Source organism: Sphaerodactylus townsendi, linkage group LG06 (assembly GCF_021028975.2).
Source record: "Sphaerodactylus townsendi isolate TG3544 linkage group LG06, MPM_Stown_v2.3, whole genome shotgun sequence".
NCBI lineage: Eukaryota > Metazoa > Chordata > Lepidosauria > Squamata > Sphaerodactylidae > Sphaerodactylus > Sphaerodactylus townsendi.
The window spans coordinates 119,663,876-119,689,669 of record NC_059430.1 but is presented as its reverse complement, the minus strand read 5'-3'; the positions used below and the strand labels follow the sequence as shown (position 1 = coordinate 119,689,669).

Sequence of the window (25,794 nt, the reverse complement as noted above, 5' to 3'; positions counted from 1 at the left end):
AGTGTCATCAAGTTGCAGTCAATTTATGAAGAAGAGCGACTTGGATTTACGTCCCACTTTTCTCAACTGGAACGAATCTCAAAACAGCCAACAAATCGCTTCCCTTCCTCTCCCGGCAACATGTACCATGTGAGGTTGGTGGGGCTGAGAGAGTTCTGAGAGAACCGTGATTAGTCCAAAGTCAGCCGGCAGGCTTCGTGTGTAGGGAGTGGGGAAACAAACCCGATTCACCAGATTAGAGCCCACCATTCTTAAACCAATACACCACGCTGGCTCTCTTGAACGGTGACTTCATTCAACGCAAGAGATGTTTAGAGGTGGCTTTGGCCGCTGCCTCTGTGTCATGACCTTGGTCTTCTTTGGTGGCCACCCACCCAAGTATTGACCAAGGCCAACCGTGGTGAGCTTCCAAGATCTATAAAGACCAGGATACTCTGGGCTATCTAAGTCAGGGCTGCTGGTGTGATACCTGCTAAAATATCAAAACTGGCTGAAAGAGATTTCCTAGGTTGGAGCAGCAGTGGCGTAGTGGTTAAGAGCAGGTGTACTCTGATCTGGAGGAACCGGGTTTGATTCCCTGCTCCGCCGCTTGATCTGTGGAGGCTCATCTGGGGAATTCAGATTAGCCTGAGCACTCCAACACATGCCAGCTGGGTGACCTTGGGCTAGTCATACCTCTTTGGAGCTCTCTCAGACCCACGTACCTCACAGGGTGTTTGTTGTGAGAGGGGAAAGGAGTTGGTAAGCCCCTTTGAGTCTCCTACAGGAGAGAAAAGGGGAATAGAAATCCAATTCTTCTTCTTCATCATCTTCTTCTTTCTCTGGCTTCAGGATGTACATAGTTCCCTGTCCTTCTCCCCAAGTCTAGCCAGACTGGAATAAATTAAGCAAAGCACCAAGCCATGCAGAACTATGTACATGTGCATAATTTATACTGCACAGGAAATTTTTCTTTCGGGGGGGAGGGGAGGGTATTGTTTAAGTGCAAGCAGACCTCACCCTGACCTACTTCGTACCATGGCCACGAGTGTGAAGCCAAAAGATCTCCCCCCCGGCCCCCACTTGTATAGGGTAAAGAAATTAACAAAAAAGAAAATTAGCTGGTTTCGGAGGTGAAAGCAGCAGGATTGAGATACAATTCCCCTCTGGCCTGCAGCAAGGTGGATCCCACCCCCGCCCCCCAACAGGCTGTCCCAGCAAGCAATCTTTGCTATTGGTAGCCCCCCAAAAGAAGGAAGGGGTGGGGGACAGATCTTTTATGGGAGGGAAGATGCTGCCAATGTACAAAGACCCAGCTGCTTGGAACAAGCTCTCTTGAAAGAAACGGCAGAAGGAAAATAGCTGACCCAGATATCCCTTTGGAGGGCAGCCAGAAGGTCCCCATAAAAGGGAGCAATGCGCACCTCGCCTCCCCTCCGCGCGATAAGGCCTTCTCATCAATGCTTCTGTTCCCATGTGACCCAGTTAAGTGCCAAATATTTAAGGTCTCTCCTCTTTTCCATAGCAACCCCTCCCTGCAGATAAACACCACATACTCCAGCATATTGTGCAGACTGGCAACATTTAAACAGCTGTCTAGAGGGGATCTAGAGGCTTAGCTCCTCTGCAGCTGCTGCCAATCAGCCCACCAAAGGGCTGATGGGAAATGTAGTTCTTCAACACCGAAGGGATTAAAATTGCAGCCCTCCCCTTGAATATTGCTCATTGCTCAGAAATGAAGTAGCTACACAGTGCTTTTCCCAATATGCCATTGTATTAAAAGTGTTTTGGGTCTGGATAAATGTATTTCTTTTTTAAAAAAAGTTTAGATAACTGAGGAAACTAAAAGGGCCGTGCTGGAAAGAGAGAGCTCAAATCCACAGCCAGAGCCCAGTGATCAAGAATTATAGGGAATAAGATACCAAAAGACAATATAAAGTGTAAAGCGACCTAACCATGGGCCGTAACAAACATATATATCAAAAAATCAAAGATGATCGCATGAACTAGCTTTTCCGTGCAGCTTGTAATTTGTCTGTGGAACTCCCTGCCACAAGAAGCAGCAGTAGCAGAAAACAATAACAATTCCCAGGCAGTTGCGTAGCTACCATGGGGCGGGGGGGGGGCACCCCGCCATGGGTGCGCGCCATTGGCATCACGTGGGGACTGGGAAAATTGCCCCCCACACTCCTCCCCTTGCCTCACCGCCCCCCCAAGCCCAGCAGAAGCCCGGAACAGCCTGTCAGGCTCAGCCAGGCTGCTTTTTGCAGCCGGCTGAACTAAGGTAAGTGGGGGGGGGGTGCGCCAGGAGGGAGGCTTGAGCGCCATTTCCCCCCCCCCCACACACACACACGCTACTGTTCCCAGGGAAGTGGCAATTAAATTTCACAGTAAAGTTGTGTAGTTATAACTGACCGTGTTCTGCCTCCCAAACCTTGCCGAGAGGAATGTGTCACTGTGTAGTATAGTGGTTGAACAATGACACGGGAAAGTATCTCTGAAATCTACTCAGCCATCAAACTCACTTGCTAAAGAAGAGTGAGTCCCCACATTTTTTTTCTCAGCTAATTTGGGGTCACTGAGGATAAAATTGGGGGGACGCACACATACACATTAAATTAGATGACGCCCAGAAGAACCCCACCAGCACCCGAACAGACCTGCTCTTTACCCCCACTGCAGCAGGCTTCCAAGTCCGGGGTGGGGGGAGACGAGCAGTCCTCGAGTAATTTGTGCAGCACAAATATAAAAAGCGTGCGGGACGTTGCCTGGCAGGGCTGAGTGCTGTTCTTGTGAGCACCCCAGCCCCAACAGGTAGATGTAACAGCCTTTCTGGATGCTACCATGGGATGATGCACAGGGGGAATTATCTGCTTGAATGCCCTCTCCCTCTATTAAAAGGGTTCCCTGTACATGGAAGAGGTTGATTCCAGTTCACTAGCTTCTTAGAGTCGTGCGAGATTTTCAGGGTACAAGCTTTTGAGTCAAAGCTCTCGTCATCAGGTATTTTTGCCTCCTGAAAGCTCCCACCCTAAAAATCTACGATCTCCAAGTGGCTACCGGACTCGCTAACTCTCTGACTGCAACAGGTACCCCTGAAATTTTCTGCTTGTACACAGAACATAATATCTTGAAAGTAAACAGTTCCTTCTTTCGAGTATATTTTTTTTTCTATCCCACTCTTCCCAACGTCGGGCCCACAGCAGCTAATATTAGATCAAACAGAGTTTACAGCTGATCCTGTAAAAATTATAAACCTGAGATCAGAGGCGTAGCTACAAGGGGACCGGGGGATGCGCGTCGCACCAGGCACCCGCCTGGGGGCGGGGGAGCAAAAACTTCAGGTTTTTTTGTGTTTTTGTTTTTGGCCTGCAGGGGGCGCAGTTTTTAGGCTAGAAGCACCAACATTTCAGGGCGTTTTCGGGGGACTCACTCTCCTGATGATACCACTCAAATTAGGTGATGTTTGGTTCAGGGGGTCCAAAGTTATGAACTCCCAAAGGGGGTGCCCCCATCCCCCATAGTTTCCAATGGGAGCTAATAGATGGGGGCTACCCCTTTGAGAGTCCATAACTTTGGACCCCCTGAACCAAACTTCACCGAACCTGGCTGGTATCATCAGGATAGTCTCCTAAAGATACCCTGAAATTTTTATGCTGCTAGCCTAAAAAGTGCGCCCCCTGCAGGCCAAAACACTAAAAATACAAAAAACACAATGAACATGGAGGGCTGCAAAATTCAGATTTTGCACCGGGCTCCATTTTCCCTAGCTACGCCTCTGCCTGAGATTTGTATTTGGATGGGAGACCACCCAGGAAATCTAGGATGCTATGCAGAGACAATGACAAACCATCTCTGAACATCCCTTGCCTTGAAAACCACACAGATGGGGGTTCTGAACACTAGGCTGGAAATTTGGGGGGTGATGTTGGGGAGGGCATGGTTTGGGGAGGGAAAGGACCCCACCTGGATATAATGCCGTAGGGTCCACCTGCCAAAACAACCATTTCCTCCAGGTGAACTGATCTTGGTCACCTGGAGACCAGCTGTAATAACAGGGGATTCCCAGGTGCTTCTGGGAGGCGAACAGCCGTATTGGGTGGCCTTAAGTGAGCTGTGATTCAATGACCAAAAAAAGAGACAGCTTTCATCTACATCGCTCCTTCAGTCAGAGAGCGGTACAGTCCAGAAACAGTTCTACTCTTTTATTCCTTTTGATTTCCGTGGACCGGGTTGCCGCAACAGAAGAACAAAGGGATTCCCAGATGTTCGCTGCGCTGGCACAGATGTGCTTAATGTCTGATTGCTAGTATTTAAAGGCGACATCTCTCTGCTTCGAGGGAGACTTGTTCCAACTGAACATAAAGATCCATATGCTGCAATTTATGCCTTCTGATGGCAGAATTGTTGACTACAAGAAACAGAAGACTGTGAAATGTATGCCCTGTTGGATGTGACTGTAGGAAGGGGGGGGGGGTCTGTGATTTCCCCTTGTTAAAGGCTGGGAATAACTTTATTTATTGACTTTATGCCAAGCCTGAACTTTAAAAGTCTAAGAATCTCGAAAACTAGCCCCCCGTGATGAAATGCAAAACAAATCGGATGCCGCTTTTGCAAAGTACAGGCAAAATGCATGCCCACCCTCACTAGCCAGGGCAGAAGAAGAAGAGTTTGGATTTATATCCCCCCTTTCTCTCCTGCAAGGAGACACAAAGGGGCTTACAAGCTCCTTGCCCTTCCCCCCTCACAACAAACATCCTGTGAGGTGGGTGGGGCTGAGAGAGCTCAGAAGAACTGTGACTAGCCCAAGATCACCCAACTGGTGTGTGTGGGAGTGCACAGGCTAATCTAGTTCACCAGATAAGCCACCACAGCTCAAGTGGCAGAGTGGGGAATCAAACCCAGTTCTCCAGATTAGAGTGTACCTGCTCTGAACCACTACACCACGCTGCCTCGCAGACTCCGTGACCCAGGAAACCTGAAGCGGTAAACTGGGTGAGCAGAAATAAAGAGGAATGAAACAACAGCGGTTCCTCTGACAATCAAAGGACATTTATTGCAAACTGTCCCATCATTCATCCAGAAAAAAACTATGTTAAAAATTGTCGACCAGCTCCCTTTGGAGGGCAGCTGTGCTGGAAGGCAATGCGGTTCCGGGCCCCAAGGGTCTGGGCCCCTGGAGGCAGGTGGACGGATCCCCAAGGGTTGCGCCCACTTCGACAGCAGCACAAGGCCCAGGGCGGCGGCTCCAGGCGAGGCTGAAAGAGAAAATGTAACAGCAGCTGTCAGCTTGATACAAGAAGAGGGCCACTAAGTTGATTTGTAAAGAAGATTTTTACTAAACGTGTAACCCACTAGTTCTCCACAATACAGACCCAAACAGCTCACGATGTCCTCCTCTCCATTTTATCCTCACAACCACTCTGTGAGGTCGGCTAGGCTGCAAGTGCATGGCTGGCCCAAGAAAGACTGGCAAGTTTCTACCGCAGAGTAGGGATTCGAAACTGGGTCTCCTAGATTCTAGCCCAGGGGTCTGCAACCTGCAGCTCTCCAGATGTTCATAGACTACAATTCCCAATTGGCCATGCTGGCAGGGGCTGATGGGATTTGTAGTCCATGAACATCTGGAGAGCCGCAGGTTGCAGACCCCTCTTCTAGCCCCAAGACTCTAACCAGCTCATCGAGAAGGGAAGAAGGAGAGGAAGGGTTACAAGGGGAATAATTGTGAATTTTAAAATGAGTAGTGAAAATAAAATAGAATAAAAGAAGGCAAGAAGGTTTGGGGTTTTTTTAAAAAAGGTTAGTAATAAGTATAGGTTAGTTAGTACAACACAAAAAAGGAAAGGAAACCGTCTCACAAATTGTGGTGGGAACGGTTTAGGGTTAGATAGGCGGTAATGATTGTTTATGTTGTCAATTTATATAACATGAATAAAGGTTAACTTTTTTTAAAAAAAGACTCTAACCAGCCCACCACACTGCCACCCAAGGTGGAAAGAGGAACTAGAGGCCCTGGCCTAAGAGGGAAGCCTCTGGGTTTTTGAGTTCCCACAGGGTGGGCAGGTTTCACCCTCCCCACCACACCGTCCGAAGGCAGCGTTATTCTCCCCTCCCAACTGAACTGAAACTGTTTACAGGTACGTGAGAAAAGTAAAGAATAAGAAGAGTTTGGATTTATATCCCCCTTTTCTCTCCTGCAGGAGACTCAAAGGGGCTTACAATCTCCTTGCCCTTCCCCCCTCACAACAAACACCCTGTGAGGTGGGTGGGGCTGAGAGAGCTCAGAAGAGCTGTGACTAGCCCAAGGTCACCCAGCTGGCGTGTGTGGCAGTGTACAGGCTAATCTGAATTCCCTAATCTGAATTCCCCAGATAAGCCTCCACAGCTCAGGCGGCAGAGCTGGGAATCAAACCCGGTTCCTCCAGATTAGATACATGAGCTCTTAACCTCCTACGCCACTGCTGGCACAACTGGCACAGGGCAAGAATTAAGCTCACTTCTGCTCTCCTATCCTCACCTCAGGTTCTGTTTTTTTATCTTTGGAATTGAAAATGAAAAAGTACTCTTAAAAGCTTCTTTGCAACGGCAGACTAAATCAAGGATTGGCGGGGAGGAGTTGTTTTTCCAAGACGAAACATGGGCAAATGTGCACAGTGCTCCCCCCCAAGACCAGACGCTGCCCTAAAGCAATTAGCGTTAGCCTCACCAGAACTCTCCAAGCGCTCAGATCCGCCCACTCTCCTTGAGTTTGGACACCAGGTCGTCCACCGTTTCCACCTTGACCCCGGCCTGGCGCTGGGGAGGATCTTCCACGCTCAGCGTCTTCACCCGAGGGGTCAGGTCCACGCCAAGGTCGGATGGCTTCACCACCTCAATTTTCTTCTTTTTCGCTTTCTGGGACGGGGGAGACACAAATAAGGGCACTTTTGAAAGCCCTGCCCTCCGGTTTGAAGAGGGCACTGCGCAAGGGGGTTTTATCCGCATCTTCTCCCGGTTTTATCATCAGCTTCTGGGCACTTTGGAGATTCGTGTCTTTTTTTGTAAACCCCTAGCTGCTAAAGCTTCTAGTCCTCATGAAGGCAGAGGCAATCCAAACAACTGATGCAACTCTAAGGCCCAAATTAGCAAGGAACCTTTCCCCCCCTGCACAGACACACTAAACGTTGTCCGAAATCCCTTTCCCCTCACCATGATGTTAGGCAGTGTGGCATAACGAGGTTCATTTAGACGGAGATCGGCAGTCACGACGGCCGGCAGCTTGAGACGAACCGTCTCCAGACCCCCGTCAACCTCGCGTTCAACCTTCAGCCAATCCCCGTCCACGGTCACTTCAGAGGCAAACGTCCCCTGCAGGAGGGAGAGAAGGGCGGCTAGGTTAGCAGGACAGGTGCTGCTGGGTGCAAGCACACAAACCGGAGCGTTGTAAATTAAACATGGTATTGTCCCAGCTGTACACGTTTCAAATTAGCATCAGCTTTAAAAACACAACAGATAAAGACAACAGCAGGGTTCACAGCCCGGTTGACCCTGAAGGAACCTGTGGAATGTTGACATAAAATGGCATGGAGTGAGGTCATGCATAACTCTAATAGTAATTCTTTAACATTTCAGGCAGAGGATGTATTCAACAGAACAACTTTCTAAGAGAGCCAGCGTGGTGTGGTGGTTAAGCGCAGGTGGATTCTAATCCGGAGAACCGGGTTTGATTCCCCACTCCTCCACCTGAGTGGCAGAGGCTTATCCAATGAGCCAGATGTGTTTCTGCACTCCTACATTCCTGCTGGGTGACCTTGGGCTAGTCACAGTTCTTTGGCACGCTCTCAGCCCCACCTACCTCACAAGTTGTCTGTTGTGGGGAGAGGAAGGGAAAGGAGCGTGTAAGCCCTTTGAGTCTCCTTACAGGAGAGAAAAGTGGGATATAAATCCAAACTCCTCTTCTTCTAAATTAACGTACTGTTTTCAAATATTTTCGCAGGCACACACAGCTCTCGCAGCTGCCACCAAAGCAACTTTTTAAAAAGTTTGCACAGCAAATCAGATCTCCAGCGACACAGCAGAAACCTTGCTGGGCAAGAACTTATCTGCCAACACTCACTTTCTAAAAACATTTGGTAGGTGCTAGGAAAGGTCTCATGGGGCCCCATGGGTACCATGTTGGAGGCCTCTGGTTAAGAGAAGAAGAGTTTGGATTTATACCCCACCTTTCTCTCCCATAGGGAGACTCCAGGTGGCTTACAAGCTCCTTTCCTTTCCTCTCCCCACAACAGACACCTTGTGAGGTAGGTGGGGCTGAGAGAGCTCCAAAGAACTGACTAGCTCCAAGGTCACCCAGCAGGAACGTAGGAGTGCGGAAACACATCTGGTTCACCAAACAAGCCTCTGCCACTCAGGTGGAGGAGTGGGGAATCAAACCCGGTTGCCCAGATTAGAATCCACCTGCTCTTAACCACTAACCACGTGGTGTATGTGCACATGGAGAGACATTTACCTATTAAAACAGTAGTGGCGGGTGCATGGGTGCCAGAGGTGGCACTCACAGTCCTCCCTGTGGGCACGCGCAAACAGAGTGCCCCCCCCACATCTAGGCTGGCCTGGGCCGCTGGGCTCGATTATTAGCATTAAATCTAAGACCTAGTTTTGGAGAAGCAGTGTAGGTAACCCTGTTAAGCGCTATTAAACCCCACTGATTTTCATGCAAAGAACTAAACCGCGATCCTTTACCTGGGAGTAAGCTCGGTTGCTGGCAATGGGGCTTGCTTCTGAGTAAACCCTTCTAGGGTCATGATTCAGCCACCAACTACCAGCAAGCTTACTCCCGAGTAACGGACGCCTCGGAGCCAACCAGTTTTTCTAAACTAAAACCTCAGTATTCAGGTTAAATTGCCATGTTGGCACTTTGCGATAAATAAGTGGGTTTTGGGTTGCAATTTGGGCACTCAGTCTTGAAAAGGTTCGCCATCACTGTACTAAAATAATTTAAAGTACAGCCTTACGTGGGTCTACTCAGAATCCTACTTGTATCTATTTAGTGGCGCTTACTCCCAGAAAGGAGCCAGCAAGAACAGTTTCCTCCCAAACAGCCAAGGTAACATTAAATATTTTATCAGCCATCATCAAACCCCACTTTGCAGATGAAACAGACATCTAGCGCTGGGAGTTCAACCCCAGACAAAGTGCAGGCGTCCGGGCAGGCCAAAAAGCCAATGCTATGACCTGCTGGCATTTCAACCGTTTCAAACAGGCCATTCTCCAGCCTACTGCTTCCATTAATGGCTGAAAGCTGCTGGCAACCACTGCAGAAAATCTGGGCGGGGTGGGGGGGATGCACAGTGCCAAGGACCAGGCAAAAAGCCATCAGAAGGTACGCAGGCTGCCCCTTCGACGTGATCTTGGAACCGTTGCCCGAGACAAAGGGCCACAAGACACTCTCTCTAGAAACTGCACCGCTGCGCGCTAATCAGATTTCAAACGGTAATTTGCCTTCCAACCGTCCCGGTGTCTCATCTGCACGTTAATTAGGCCGTTGTTAGCTGGAACAAAACAGATTGCTGGCGATTGGTTCTGCCCCGAGCGGCCTGGCGACAGCTCGGCCGGAGGACCATCTGAAAAGGGAAGATTTCCTTCCAGAGGGCGATCGATCCCTTTTTATTCGTATGAAAAGAACTATCCCGGACCAACTCCTGGAACTAACCATTGGTGCATTGTATTGTCGAAGGCTTTCACGGCCGGAATCACTGGGGTGCTGTGTGGTTTCCGGGCTGTATGGCCGTGTTCTAGCAGCATTCTCTCCTGACGTTTCGCCTGCATCTGTGGCTGGCATCTTCAGAGGAAAGATCCTCTGAAGATGCCAGCCACAGATACCAACCTTCAGATCCTCTGAAGATGCCAGCCACAGATGCAGGCGAAACGTTAGGAGAGAATGCTGCTAGAACACGGCCATACAGCCCGGAAACCACACAGCACCCCATTGGTGTATTCTTTGATCATGGAAGATCTTACTCTCGGGGGTCAAACGGAAAACAAACTGGGAAGGGCCAGCTAAAGTGGGAAGCCTGAACTTTCCTTCCGCAGGTTAGACGTGGCTCGGCGGAACAGGGCTGAGTACGTGTTCAGTTCCCAATATCTCCAGTTAAAAGGGTCAGGAAGAAGGCGACGTGAAAGACCTTCATCCACAGGGTCTCTGCAGTCAGAGCAGACAAGACTGACCTTGGTATAAATCAGGTTAAAGCAGCTTCAAATGTTCAAATGCTCTGAGGACAAAGCTCGGACTCAGCGCTTAGAGTATCCTCTTGGCATGCAGAAGGTCCCAGGTTCAAAACCCCAATATCTCCAGTTAAAAGGTCCGGGTCGCAGGTAACATGAGAGGTGTTTACCAGAGAGTTTCAGGCAGTCGAGAGTAGATTATTCTGACCCAGTGGTCTAACTCAAGGTCAAGGCAGCATCGTGTGTTCAGATGCTTTGAGGATGAGGCTGTCGCTTGGTGGTCAAGCATCCGCTTGGCACACAGCCGGTGCCGGGTTCAATCCCTGGCCTCTCCAGTTAAAAAGGATAAGGAAGTAAATGATGAAAATGATCACTGTAGCGACTGCCACAGGAGGTGGTGATGGCCACTAACCTGGATAGCTTTAAAAGGGAATTGGACAGATTTATGGAGAAGTCGATTTATGGCTACCAATCTTGATCCTCTTTGATCTGAGATTGCAAATGCCTTAGCAGACCAGGTGCTCGGGAGCAACAGCCGCAGAAGGCCATTGCTTTCACATCCTGCATGTGAGCTCCCAAAGGCACCTGGTGGGCCACTGCGAGTAGCAGAGAGCTGGACTAGATGGACTCTGGTCTGATCCAGCTGGCTTGTTCTTATGTTCTTATGACTGATAGGAAATTAAAATTAGGAGGGATATGAGAAAAGGAAAAATACTCGGGGGAGAAGTTGAGGATGATTGAGAAAAAGCAGCGCTTGGGTTTATACTCCGCTTTTCTCAACCATCAGGAGTTGCAAAGCAGCTTATAAATTCCTTCCTTTCCTCTCCCCGTGACAGACACCTTGTGAGGCAGATGGGGCTGAGAGAGTTCCAAAGAACTGTGACTGGTCCAGCAGGCTTTATGTGGAGGAGCAAGGAAACAAATCCAGTTCACCAGATAAGAGTCCACCACTCAGGTGGAGGAGTGGGGAATCAAACCCGGTTCTCCAGATTAGAGTGGTGAAGCATCTTCTTGGCACACAGAAGGTCCCATGTTCAATCCCCGCCATCTCCAGTTTAAAGGATCAGGTGATGTGAAACACCTCTGCCTCTGTGCTGGGCAGGATAGCCAAGATGGACCCTCATAGGCCCGAGGTCCCACTCAACAGAAGGCTGCTGCCCCTGTTCACCCAGAATCTAAATTTTCCTGACTTCCTTGACAGGCATGACGGAAAGCATAGGGAGGGAGCAAGCTGTCTATCAGGAGCAGCATTGGCGTGTATCTAATCTGGAGGAACCGGGTTTGATTCCCAGATCTGCCGCCTGAGCTGTGGAGGCTTATCTGGGGAATTCAGATTAGCCTGTACACTCCAACACACACACGCCAGCTGGGTGACCTTGGGCTAGTCACAGCTTCTCGGAGCTCTCTCAGCCCCACCTACGTCAGAGGGTGTTTGTTGTGAGGGGGGAAGGGCAAGGAGATTGTAAGCCCCTTTGAGTCTCTTACAGGAGAGAAAGGGGGGATATAAATCCAAACTCTTCTTCTTCCACCGACTCGCGCCCACTTTTTCTGCTTTTCTTGCACACATCATACCTGAGGCCAGTCCAAAAATGCTGCTGTCATTTGCCCCGTCTGGTTACAATCGTCGTCAATGGCCTGGAAAACAAGCAAAGGGCTGGAGTTGGTGCGTGTCATCGCACATAGGACAAGCACGGCTTGCAAGTAGTTTTTCAAGGCCTGGGGTGGAAGGACGCTCCCAGGCGAGGAACAGGCTCGCTGTCCAGAGCCTAAATTCCTGGTGAACGGTTCCCAGGAACCTGCCAGAATGAAGTCTTACCTTCCCCCAACTTACTATGCAACACTGCTGGAGGACGGCTATTAGATGGGATGAATCTGCCAGGATGAACTCTCCCAGGAAAACTTTACTGCAGTGGTTCTCAACCTTCCTAATGCCGCGACCCTTTAATACAGTTCCTCGTGTTGTGGTGACCCCCAACCCTAACATTTATTCATTTTACAGATTTTGGAGAACACTGATGCAGAGAGTCTTGGGCGACCCCTCTGAAAGGGTCATTTGACCCCCCCAAAGGGGTCGCGGCCCACAGGTTGAGAACTGCTGCTTTACTGTGTCTGCCATCCCAGGAGTAGAGACACAGGTGGCTACTAGGGGGCTGAGTGGCCTATCTGCCCTCGCAGCAGGACAAAACACTTCCCGTCCCTAGGATTTAATTGTCAGCTGAGCAAATTGAGAGTGCTGGTCCCTCTTGGCAGTGCTTCAGGCCCAGAACCAATCAGGTACAAAGTGACCCCTACTTGGCGCATAGAAGGGGGGAAGCAGCAAAATAATCCTTCTGTTTTCTACCCATTTTGGTCCTACCAGGAAGCTTTTCTGGGAACTAATTAGCCTCTTTCCAGGCATTTGGCTGAAAGTAAGACCTCTAATCCTGTGAGCCCTAGACCTATTCAGCTCATTTCTCCAGTATCCAATCACCCCTTCCCTCTTGCCTATTGGCAATTCTACTGCATAACAAATCCCCAGACGGCACCTCCTTGACTTTAAGTGCCTTATTCCGGGCACGGTGCCCACTGCTACTCTTGGTGTGGCACCCACAGAGGATACTGTCTGCTGGTTAGATCACTCCCGCTCTTCAGGGCAAGTGCTGAAAACCTAACCACTATCAACTCACTGGCTATTGCGATTTGCAACCACGAGGGGTAGAACCTTGGAAAAAGATGCAAAGCCATCGATTCATGAGGCTCCGCCTTCACACTGAAAGGTAGGCCTGCAGCCCTTCCTCGCCGGTCTGTCTCACCTGCTTGCCGAGCAACACAAGATTGACACCCTCCTTCTTGGCCAGAGCGGCGAAGATCTTCGAAACATGGAAGGGGCTGAGGTCCTCGTAATCCTTGGCAGAGACTTCGACGTGCAGCCCCCGGTCAGCACCCATCGCCAAGGCCGTGCGGATCGTCTCCTGGGCCGGGGGAACAGAACAGGTGTAGCAGCAAACCTGGGACTTGACCTATCTGCGAGACCCAATTGGCCATGCTGGCAGGGGCTGATGGGAATTGTAGTCCATGAACATCTGGAAAGCCGCATGTTGCAGACCCCTGGCCTACCCCAATGGGTTGCATTGTGTCAGGACCCCTGGTCTGTTCGAGAAAAGCATTTCCGTGTGAGCAAAAGTCTTTATTCAGAAACAGGGGTTCAGGGAAAAATATGGCATCAGATGTTGATTGACAGAACTGGGAAGCCTTGCTGAAACCCCTTTCAAATAGGAAAGAGAACTTGCCGCCCTACCCCCAAGCCACACCTCCGATCCCAGAGAACAAGAAGAAGAGTTTGGATTTATATCCCCCCTTTCTCTCCTATAAGGAGATTCAAAGGAGCTTACAATCTCCTTTCCCTTCCCCTCTCACAACAAACACCCTGTGAGGTGGGTGGGGCTGAGAGAGCTCCGAAAAGCTGTGACTAGCCCAAGGTCAGCCAGTTGGCATGTGTTGGAGTGCACAAGCTAATCCGGTTCCCCAGATAATCCTCCGCAACTCAAGTGGCAGAGTGGGGAATCAAACGCGGTTCTCCAGATTACAGTGCACCTGCTCTTAACCACTACACCACGCTGGCTTGAACTCTTCCCTCTCAGCTGGATAGAAATGTGGCTGGCCTCCCCTTATCGGATTCTACTCCACCCAAGCCAGCCCAGGAAACATCTCTGGGTGTCAAACGAAAACAACAGGCTGTGGATTCCCAGGACTACATTTGAGGTGGGAAGGGGATCACGAGCTACCGTACCCATCTCCCGCCAGGAAGGGAATTATGGTCAGGCTCAGTGTATGACTGGGCGTGACATATTATCCACATGAGTGCACTATGTGGTTGCAAAGCAGAACAAGGCACCAGCACAGAAGGAATCGTCTCCTTTTATTTTCACAGCCATTCCGTGAAGTATGGAAGGGACCGAGTTACTGAAATAAGGGATAATGAAATAAGTGAATACAGTGTGGAGTGAGGATTCGAACCCAATCCCACGTTGGCTCTGCCTCACACCTCCAAGCTTGGAAGCACTTTTACACAGTCAAGGATGGGGGAAATTCCCAGCATATCGTGGATGGGAGATGTTATTACCGGAAAGTTGAGAAGGAGGGAAACCCTCAGGTATACCAAATACACGTACAGTGGAACCTTGGTTTTCATTGCCTTCGGTTTTCATCGGTTTCGGTTTTCATCGATTTTTTCAGTGAAAAATATGTCTCGGTTTTCATTGATTTGCCTCGGTTTTCATTGATTTGCAGGAAGGGGCAAATTTGTGGAGAAAAGTCACCCGGACAAAGCCGTGGCAGGCCGTGTCTGCAACTTGTTTAATGACAATGTCTTGCCCCATTTCAGACAAATCTTAAAAGACATCAGAAACAGACCTCTTTGGACAGCTTTTTGGTGCGACATTGGTCCACTGGCTCTCAAGCTGGTCCTAGTGTTATTGTCTGTTACTGTTTTCAGCACTAAACACTATGTTTATTCACCCAAAAATGTGTTTTTTGGTATGTTTTTTGGAGAGCCTAGAACGGATTAATTGAATTTACATTGATTCCTATGGAAAAGTTTGCCTCGGTTTTCATCGGTTTCGGTTTTCATCGATTCTTTTCGGACGGATTAGCAACGAAAACCGAGGTTCCGCTGTACCCTCTCCTGAGACACTGCCCCCAACCCTAACACTCTGCCCTCCTATGAACTGCTCAGAAGGGGGAGTGCCTTTGGCAACATCTGTTCCCGCTCTGCCAATCCCCACCTTCGCCTCACACCTATTTGCATCCCAAGCAACCAACATACCAGATTGAGAGACCAGCCTACTTTGCACAAGCAAGAAACACTCAATAGACCTTCTCCGTACTAGGTAGGCATTGTGCTGGCACAGAATATTTATTACCTACTCGACACAAGGCAGGGTAAATAAAATATTGATGCTGAATTTTAGAGGAGGGGAAAAACCCCTGATGCTAGCATGTAGGAATCTGAGCTCTCCTTCCAGCTTTCTTAATAGCACCGATAATCACGTCTGTGGGGAAGGGGGAATGCCTGCTCCACTGGGAAGGCTGCCAAGCCACTGCGTACATACATCAGGGGCGGCTGCTGAGTTAGCAAACATCACCGCCGCAGCGGCCAAGCTCCCCCTACACACCCCAGGGCAGCGTCCAACAGCGGAAAGGGGTGCAGGAAATCAACGGAGTTCTCGGTCTCAGATTGAGGAATGTCAGCAGGTTGGGAATTGGGGAGGGAAGGGGGGGGGAGGCCGGTAAAAAGGGGAGGGATTGCAGAGCAGCTCAGCAAAGTGAAGGTCACCGGGAAGGCAGAGAGCAGCAGCGCAGAAAATAGCTGGCGACAATGGTGTGGCTGTCAGGATGCCCGCAGTCGGCAGGAGATAGAACCGAGCCAGGTCTGCGGGAGAGAGGCTTGTCTGGACTGGTTACTGTCACAGAGCTGGAGTAGCCACACACCCAGCATCTCCCTCCCTCCCTCTTTCACTCACTTGCTCATCCATACACACACACACTCATAAGCACTCATCAATAATAGGCCTTATCAACTGAGCGCTTTGGGGGTGCAGCAGTGGCGTAGTGGTTAAGAGCAGGTGTACCCTAATCTGGAGGAACCAGGTTTTATTCCCCGCTCTGCCACTTGAGCTGCGGAGGCTTATCTGGGGAATTCAGATTAGCCTGTGCACTCCCACACATGCCAGCTGGGGGACCTTGGGTTAGTCACAGTTCTTCTGAGCTCTCTCAGCCCCACCTACCTCACAGGGTGTTTGTTGTGAGGGGGGAAGGGAAAGGAGATTGTAAGCCCCTTTGAGTCTCCTGCAGGAGAGAAAGGGGGGATATAAATCCAACTCTTCTTCTTCCTTGATGAGCCCACAGGAGGACAACCTTCCTATCTCCCATTCATCCCCAGCCTGTTCCACTCACACATTCAGCTTTAAGGATTTCACACACCCTCTCTCAAAGACAGAAGGAGATTCTGGCAGACGCGGCTCCCTTGTTCGATGCAAAGACTCGGGGGGCGGGGGGAACAGTACTTTTTACCTGCATATTTGACGACTTCATGCAAGCCTCGTTTTATTTATATACTTTTTCAAAAATCATCCTATTACACACAGTGATTTGGTACAAACGACAAGATGAGCCATTTAATAACCAACGCCTTGGGATGTCAGAGGTATGGAACCACCAGAAAGAACTAAAGGACAGCATCAGTACGAACATGACACATTATGCAGTACAGAAATAATACAATAGGATCTTAACTGTAAGTAGGATTCTATTTACAGGATGCTATATGCAGCAGCGTGTATCACAGCCTCGACTGTTTGTCCAAGCAAGTTTGTGAACCATTTAGTATGGCCTGACTCTATTACCTGGGCAGAAAAGCCCTCCTGAATACTGATTGTTGTGGGTTTTCCAGGCTGTGTGGCCGTGGTCTGGTAGATCTTGTTCCTAACGTTTTGCCTGCATCTGTGGCTGGTGGCATCTTCACTTCTGAAGATCTACCAGACCACGGCCACACAGCCTGGAAAAGATCTACCAGACCACAGCCTGGAACAAGATCTACCAGACCACAGCCACACAACCTGGAAGAACCACAACAACCAATTTAATCTGGCCGTGAAAGCCTTCGAACCTCTTGAAGAGTTCAGTTTTGAACAGTTTGCAGATGGCCAAGAGAGTGGAAGTTTTCGTGACCTTTTCAGGCAAGCCATTCCACAAGGCAGAAGCCACAGCGGAAAAAGCATACAAACGCTACAGTCCTATTTGTCTTTGCACATTTCATGGGCTGAGAATTATTTGAAACAAAACACCCTTGTGGGACTAGGTTGGGCCCTAGATTCTCTTTCCAAATCCTGCAGTAAATCCCCCAAACTGATCCCACCCAATAATTACGATCAGGCCAGAACAGTCTATAGAATCGGGTTTTTCCAGGGCATGAGGTGCTACCGGATTGGAATCTCACTCTTAGTGGCCTTAGTGGCCTCTTAGTGGTCTTCTACTGCAGACCATCACAGCAAACCACCCAAAACAGGCCTTTTCCATTCCTTTTGACTTTACCAGCGCAATGCGAAGCAGAGCAACACCTCTGAAGTCAACTGGGTCTGAAGGGTGTAATATTGCTGCTGTCTTTAGATTAATTTTACACAGTTGAAAGTCCCATATATAGTTTGTGGATTTTAATCTATATGACACTTTATAAGGAATACGTGTTGTTGTTTATCAAACAGGGAGAGTGGTTTATAAGTTGAACAAACAAATAACAGGAGTGGTATTTTATTGTACTGTGTATTTTAGATAAGAGCCGTGTGGCGTTGTGGTTAAGTGCTTGCACTGCCACTCACATGGTCAGGAGTTCAAGCCCCCTGTGGGTCAGATATCCTGGCAGCTGGCTCATGGTCAACTCAGCCATCCATCCATTTCTTGGTCAGTAAATGAGTACCTAGTACATAGCTAGGGGGTAAAGAATAGTTGGGGAAAGCAATGGCAAACTACCTCACAAAAAAGGCTTGCCTATAAAATCACTTGTCGCAGGGTCGGACATGACTTAAGGGGAAACTTTACCTTTTATATTTTAGATATTTTTAGGGGCATGGGTGTGTTATTTATCGTGAGCTGCCCTTGGTAAGGAAAGGGCAGGATAAAAGTCTAATAAAATAAATAAAAATTAGGAAGGCCCTGCGAGGCGGTTAAATCGGGGAGAGGAAAAAGACAAAATGTGAACACCCCCCCATGTGAACACCAACACACGCCAGCTGGGTGACCTTGGGCTAGTCACAGTTCTTCGGGAGCGCTCTCAGTCCCACCTACCTCACAGGGTGATTGCTGTGAGGGGGGAAGGGAAAGGAGATTGTCAGCCCCTTTGAGTCTCCTACAGGAGAGAAAGGGGGGGGGGGGGTATGAATCCAATTCTTCTTCTTCTTGCCTCAGAATAGTCCTCATGAGTACAGCTGCTGCCACCTAGTGGTCATCTGCCTCTTGGGCTGCGGCTAACACAGTATGACAGCCTTGCTTTGGAATTAATCATGCCGTTCGCAGCCCGCTGACCAAGCTAGCAGATGGGAAATAGCACAACCTGCCCACCTCCGCTTGATTCCAAACAGCCACTGAAGAAACGCACTTGGGAGAAGGCCATCTAACCACCCAAGAGGTTTGAAGCAGCAATGATTCGGAAAAGCACCCCCAGCTCCTGCCATGGGTCAGTGATGCACACCTCAATCATCCCAACTTGCCACAAGATTCGCTAAGGAGGGGGGCATTTCCACAACAAGGTCAAGAACACTTGAGTAAGCGAGCCAAGTCACATGCCAACTGTGTTATCAGGTCCCAAGGAAAACTCCCACTGTGCTGAAAATAAAAAGGGCATGCAGCTTTCAGTACATGTGCCATTTTATAAGCCTTCAGTAATAAAACAGGAGGAAATACATATTCCGAAGGTCTGTGCACACTTTACCGGCTGGACCAGTCAAGTGTATTGGCCTGAAGACCTCAAGGCGGTTTTTAGTCTGTGTCCTACACCAAATTCTGTGTAAACTGCGCATCAAACAAACTTGCTTCAAGCTGAATTAAACTAGGAGGCAGTAAAAAAAGAAGATACATTCAAGTCGCAACTGACCCACAGAGACCCAATCCATGGGTTTCACATCCAAGTACTAATTGTGCCCGTCCCTGCGTAGCTTCCAAGTTCTGAAGAGCTCTGACTAAAATGGGCTGTTTAAGCTGCTTGAAGGTTTTAAACCCAAGGAGTATACAGTGGAACCTCGGTAACCATAGCCTTCGGTTTCCGTCCGTTTCAGTTTTTCCCGGTCGCCCCCAGCCGTTTTTTTGCCTCAGTTTTCACCTGGTGCCTCGGTTTTTGGCTACGCTGTTTGAGTAAATTTACGCTTTTTGCGTAAATTTGCTACACCATTTGCGTAAAGTTATGCTTTCTGCGTAAATTTGCTACTCCGTTTGCGTAGCGCATGCGCTAATGGCGTAGCTTCGCTTTTCGCCAGTTTCAGTTTTCGCCGAGTGTCGCCGGACAGATTACCGGCGAAAACCAAGGTGCCACTGTACATGGACGAAAGCTGCGGATGGGGGAAAGCAGCAGCCATTTATGATTAACCAGAGAGGACCACGCAACCTGAGGTAACAGAATTGGGTTTTGAGATACCGTTAACAGAATGTGGGAACAGGCAAAGATTAATACAATTTTGGATATTCACATGTAGATTGTTATAGGTTCGCCTGGCGGAAGACTCACTTCCCTCTGTCCATCTCCCCCTGTATCCGTGACCTGTGGTCTCACCTGGCACTGCTGGGGACCACAGCTGACCGCCACCACCTCCGAGACCAGCTTCTTCTCCTTGAGGCGCACGGCCTCCTCCACAGCGATCTCGCAGAAGGGGTTCATGGAATGCTTCACACCGTCCGTCACCACCCCAGTCTTGTCCGGTTTCACTCGGACCTGCAAGGAGGGAAGGGCAATTTCCTTCAGGAAGCGAGCCATAACTGGATACCTAACATCTGGGGGCAGCCCCCACTCCACATGTGGCTGGGGAACAGCAACAGCTGTAAGCAACAGCATAAAAACCTACTCAGATGAGGCAGGCGGACTCACAAATCCAAATACTCACAAATACTGTCAAGCAGCAGACAGTTTATGGTAGAGGTCTGGAACCTGCGGCTCTCCAGATGTTCATGGACTACAAATGCTGGCAGGGGCTGACGGGATTTGTAGTCCATGAACATCTGGAGAGCCGCAGGTTCCAGACCCCTGGTTTATGGTGACCCCATAGTGTAGGGATCCCGAACATGGTGGCATCAACACTTTCCCTGGTGCCCCACCAGTGCTTTTCGGAAGCAATCAAGGCCTAGCAGAGCTTCTGATTGTTCAGTGAAGATATAGTTGGCTGTGAAGATTTAAAAAAACAAACAAACGTTGCTTCAGCAGCAACTACAACCGTACCACCATGTCTTCCACCGTATGACTGAAGGTAAACTGTGTGTATTCAAGAACATCTTTTTAAACCATATGTTTCTTTTTAAAAGCATCCTGCAAGCAGAACTTCTGCCTGAAATGCTGAAAAGTTACTATGGGAGTTAGGCACAACCTCACTCCCTGAGGAGGAAGTTGTCTCCTCCTCCTACATCGGCCATTTTATAATCCGCTCCGCCTCTTGCAGCAGCCATTTTGTGGCCAGGCCCACCACCCTGTGTCGGATTTCCAAAGGTGTCTGCAGCCACAAAAAAGTTGAGGCCTCCTGCCACAGGATTTTCAAGACAAGAGATGAACAGAGGCGGGTGGCCGTTGCTCACCTTGGCAGAGCAAACATAGACTCCCCAGAGATGGTTTCCCATCCAAGTACTAGCCAGAGTGGCTCCCGCTTTGCTTCCAAGATTTGATGAGATCAAGCTACAACTTCTTGACCAGACTGTATTTCTGAGCTGCACCTTTCCTCGGTTTTGCCACAGATGCGAAGCAACGGCGCACGCCGCTTCTCATGCGCTGCCCTCTTAGGGGGCCAATTAAAATGGTCGTTTGGGATTATAATTTTTTTCCTTTCTCTCGTTCTCCTTGGTCATGCACAGGAATGAAATTACATGCAGACCGACTCAGACATGACCTGGTGGTACACGGACACGCTCTGCAGCTATTTCTCTGATCGCTCCATGATTGCAGGAATCAAAGCATATCCCCAGACTGCCAATTGGTACAATAGCTTCCTCCAGACCAACTCTTTCCTGGCAACAGTCCACGTGAAGGGGTGGGGGAGCAAACCAAAAAATTAACGGGATATTGTGAGGTTTCCCAGCTGTATGGCCGTGTTCCAGTTGCATGTTCTCCTGACGTTTCGCCTGCATCTGTGGCTGGCATCTTCAAAGGATCTGAACGTTTTGGGCCCCGTGATTCCCTCCCCATGCTTGAAAACATAATAAAAGATCTCATAATAGGGCGGGAAAGATTCCACTAATATTTCAGTTAATGCACCAAGCAGCTTTAAAAGGCAGTTAGACAGATTCATGGAGGAAAAAACCCATCAGTGGCTACTAGCCATGGTGATTAAAGAGAACCTCCATATACCAAGGCACACAACCTGTGAGTAGCAATGCTAGGAGGCAACATCACAGAAAGGCGTTGGCTTCCTAGGCAAATTTTTGGCTGCTGACAGGAACAGAAAAGGAAAAAAAGACAAAGAGAAAATATAGTCCAGACTCAAGAACTCAATTGAAGGGGAATCAAACTAAAATCATTACCCTGTGACTAACAAGTTAACACATAACATTTGTATGCTTATAGACGTATATTTGATAAAGTGCAACCTCTAAACATCCGAAGGGCAACATCATAACACCGTACAGACGTGTCCAGAAAACTACAAAAGTCCAGATCATGTACTGGACAATCAGCGAGTGTTCTAGAAGCAAGTCATAATCCATTTACATACCCAAATCCGGAGAGTCCAATTGCATAGTCCAAAGTATGCATTCCAAATCAGCACAAGTGTTTGGATAAAATCATGTTTCACAGAGAGTCAACAATTCCACTATTGTCATGTGATGGGCATGACAGCATATACTTACTGCTGATAAAGAAGAATTATTGACCATCTGTAATCATCTGGATTTTGTCCGGACATCAGTCCTGATTTGGAATACATACTTTGGACTATGCAGTTGGACTCTCTGGACTATGCATACCGATTATGACTTACTTTTAGAATACCAGCTGACTGTCCAGTACATGGTCTAGATCAGGGGTCTGCAACCTGCGGCTCTCCAGATGTTCATGGACTACAAATCCCATCAGCCCCTGCCAGCATGACCATGCTGGCAGGGGCTGATGGGATTTGTAGTCCATGAATATATGGAGAGCCGCAGGTTGCAGACCTCTGGTCTAGATGTCTGCAGTATCTTCTAGATACATCTGTGCTGTATTATGATTACGCAGTTCGGATGTTTAGAGGTTGAACTTTATTAAATACATACATATGAGAATACAAACATGACGTGTTAATGTATTAGCCACAGTATAGTGCTTTTGGGTTTTTTCCCTCCAGTCGAACACAGACAGGAACAAGACACTGCACCAGAAGGACCTGTGGTCTGATCTAGCAGGACACTTTTCATATTCTGAAAGGACAACACAAATAATTGTGAGGAACAATCGGCTGGCAAAAAACTCTACTCCTGTTTGCGGGAAAGAAAGTGCGCATGGTCGAAGGCCGCAAGAGTCCAGTTAGTATTGTTAAGACTTCTCCAATACATGCTGGTCAAAGGTCTTCAGAAGAAGCCTCTATTTACATAAAGCCTCGGGTCAAAAACTCTTTCCGCGCGCAGTGAGCAGCAATCACATGCTACTGTAAAAAGGAGAAGAGAGTTGCAGAGTGATGGACTAGATGGACTCTGGTCTGATCCAGCAGGCTTGTTCTTATGTTCTTAAGCGTTTGGGACATATGTTAGGGACCATAACTCGCCTGCTTGTGATTCCATACACAGCTACAAAGAAGAGCTGGATTTCTAGACCCCCACACAGCTGTGTCAAATACCATTGGGTGCTGCATTGCAAAACTGCTCTTTGAACACCAACAGTGGCCTGAAAGGTCTTAAAGCTGCAAGCGACACAGTGGCGGAGATAGCCCCCTGGTGTCTTTCTGAAATGGCTGTGATTCAAATAGTTTCAGCGGGTTGGTCTGCAGAAGAACAGCCAGATTCAATTCCAGTAGCCCCTTAGAGATTGACAGGATTTTGTGGCATAAACTTTTGAGAGTCAGTCTAACGAAGAGAGCGCTGGCTCTTCTCTGCCTGCCAGTCCTCTGTGTCTTTTCCTGAGCTAAATTACCTCACCATATGGGGCAAAATGTACAGTTACCCTTGCAGAGTGCAATCCACCAGCCAGGAGACCCAGGCAGAGGCTCAAGGCACAAAATCAGTACAGGGTAGCCCTGGAAAAAGTAAGGGACTTAATCCCAAGAGACCTCTTTCAGACAACTGACAACTGGACAATGCAACCTGGGAGGAAGTGCATGCCTCCCAGTTCCAAGAACGCACAGACAGCAGCAGGGATGTAGATTGAGCTGATCTGGCTCTGGATAAATACAAAGCTGCAAGTTCAAGTGGTCCTATTTGACAGAGAGTCATCACAATGAAACAGAAAAGGTTAACCTAGTTCTTTAAGCAGGGGCAAAGATCAGGGCAAATTGCTCCTCCCAGCTCAATGGTTCAACCCAGCCGTGAGCAAAGCGCCTCTTTGTGGCCACTTACTGTAAATGCAGCCATACCTGCTTTTGCTTTTAAATAAAGTGGTTTTTTGAAAATAGCAATCATCAGCCAAACCTGAAGTTCCAATAAGGACTCTGTGGCAAACCATTCAGGTTCTCAGGCTTGCTGTATTTTTTAAGCTTTTTTGCAAGGAGAAAAAAATGTAAGATGAACTGCTAGTTCAGGTCAACAGCTCAGCGGAGAGCCAGCGTGGTACGGTGGTTAAGACTTTAATTTTGGAGAACTGGGTTTAATTCCCTGCTCCTCCTCCTGATTGGCGAGAAGCAGGTTCGATTCCCCACTCCTGCTGAGATGACCTTGGATGAATCACAGTTCTCTCAGAACTCTATCACCTTCACCTACCTCACAAAGTGTCTGTTGTGGGGAAGGGAAGGTGATTGTCCGCTGCCTTAAGGTGGAGAAAAGTGGCATGTAAAAACCAACTCTTTTTCTTTTATATCTTTTTCAGGATAAAGATGGCACCAGATGTGAGAATTAACCCACCATTTCCTGGACTTTGTCTTTGTTCTAGATTGCTCCATTCAGGTCCTGGCGCCTATTTAGTTCTGTCCCCAAGGCACTAGGACCCAAGCAGAGCATTCTAGAACAAAGACAATCCAGGAAATTGCAGATGAATTACCAAATCTGGTGTCATCTTTATCCTGAAGAAGGTATAGTCCAGTGGTGGCGAACCTTTGGCACTCCAGATGTTATGGACTACAATTCCCATCAGCCCTTGCCAGCACGACCAATTGGCCATGCTGGCAGGGCTGATGGGAATTGTAGTCCATAACATCTGGAGTGCCAAAGGTTCACCACCACAGGATAGTCCAATACCCAATTACCTTGAGACTCCTTACAGTAGAGAAAAGTGCGGTATAAATATCAACTTTTCTATCTAGTCCACTATCCAAGTACCAGCAATGACCAGACAAGAAGGCCAAAAGGTGAACATGAAAGCAACAGTAGTTATCTGTCACAAGGCTCGGCAGTTCCAAGGAACGCTGCCTCTTCCCATGTAGCTTCAGGTTTGCCCCTCTGCCTCACCGCGGTTGCGGGCTTATTCAGAAAAAATTACACACTGCCTTTCCTGAGAAACCCAATCTAAGCAGCTCGCTAGGCAAAAACAATACCATAAAATAAGAACAACCTAGAAAAGATCGACAACAAACTAAACATGGAACACAACATAAAACAACATCCGGCGCTCATAAACATCCCTCGGAACAGAAGTGGCCTGTAAAAACAGATGTGAAACAGAATCGCTCAACAAAAAGCCGGGCGGAAGAAGAAACAGGTTGGCCTGAAGATCAACCACAGGAAGGTAATGGTTGTTGTGGGTTTTCTGGTAGTCTGTACTGCTAATGTTTCATCCGCATCTATGGCTGGCATTAAGCGGAAAACTGAGTTTCCATGTGCAGGAGAAGTCTATCTCAGGGCTGAAGCTACCAGGGCGGTTAAATGCCAGCCACAGATGTGGGTGAAACGTTAGGAGCAAAAACTAATAGACCACAGCTGCACAACCCTGAAGACCCAAAACAGGCAGTTGATTCCAGCTGTGAAAACCATCAACAATACAACAGCAAGGTAGGTGTCAAGAGGACACAAGAAGCAAAAACGTGGTGCACAGGCCAGGAGCTACCACCAAAAATGTCCTGTCTTTAGCTGGTACCAGCCTCACCTCTGCAAAATGGAACAGAAAGGAGGCCAAAGGTTTTGATTTTGCAATGGCAAGCTAGGCTGTACTGACGCTTGCCAACTTCCAGGAGGTGCCTGGAGTTTTCCTGGGATCAAGATGACAGAGATCAGGTCTCTGGGAGCAAAAGGCGGCTTCGGAGAGCAGGCTGTTATGGGATCCCATCCTCTCCAAGAGCTTGCCCCAGGCTCTGCATTCCACTGGCCCGACTTCCAAATTTCCAGGGATTTTTCAAGTTAAAGTGGGCAACCCTAGCTGTGCAGCTCTCCCCTCTCTTCCACTTTGCGTGCAACCTGAACACCACACCTTTTCCTCCTCTTACTCTCTAGTGCTGCTTTTACAAGTAGAGCATCCCTGCATGAAACACAAGGCTCCATTCAGTTCAGGTACATATGAAGGAGATAAACTGCTCCTGCACATGGAAGTTCAGCCCCCCCCCCCATCAGCTCCACGTGGCATGCCACCCTCACCGGCTCAATCGACCCCAAGGGAGAGGGGAACCCAACAGTACTAGACACGTACTTTCACCGCATAGTCAATGACCCGCTTCACTCCCACCATCGCCCTCAGGCCGGGCGCCGCCATCTTGGCCTCCTCCCGGTCACTCTCCCTGCAGCCCCGCCTTCATCCCAGGGGCTCCGCCCACTTGACCGATGCAGCCAACC

The 25,794-nt window shown here is 48.8% G+C and overlaps 1 protein-coding gene across 1 annotated transcript; it reads right to left on the bottom strand.

Moving 5' to 3' along the window:
* Window positions 1-5,009: 5,009 nt before the first annotated feature.
* Window positions 5,010-25,794, bottom strand: ETFB (electron transfer flavoprotein subunit beta). Its single transcript, XM_048499116.1, has 7 exons — window positions 25,652-25,794; window positions 19,481-19,639; window positions 12,975-13,133; window positions 11,755-11,817; window positions 7,168-7,326; window positions 6,686-6,873; window positions 5,010-5,237 (listed from the first exon to the last, which is right to left on the bottom strand). Exons 1-6 carry the CDS (start codon window positions 25,712-25,714, stop codon window positions 6,703-6,705), a joined length of 774 nt encoding a protein of 257 aa, XP_048355073.1. The 5' UTR covers window positions 25,715-25,794; the 3' UTR covers window positions 5,010-5,237; window positions 6,686-6,702.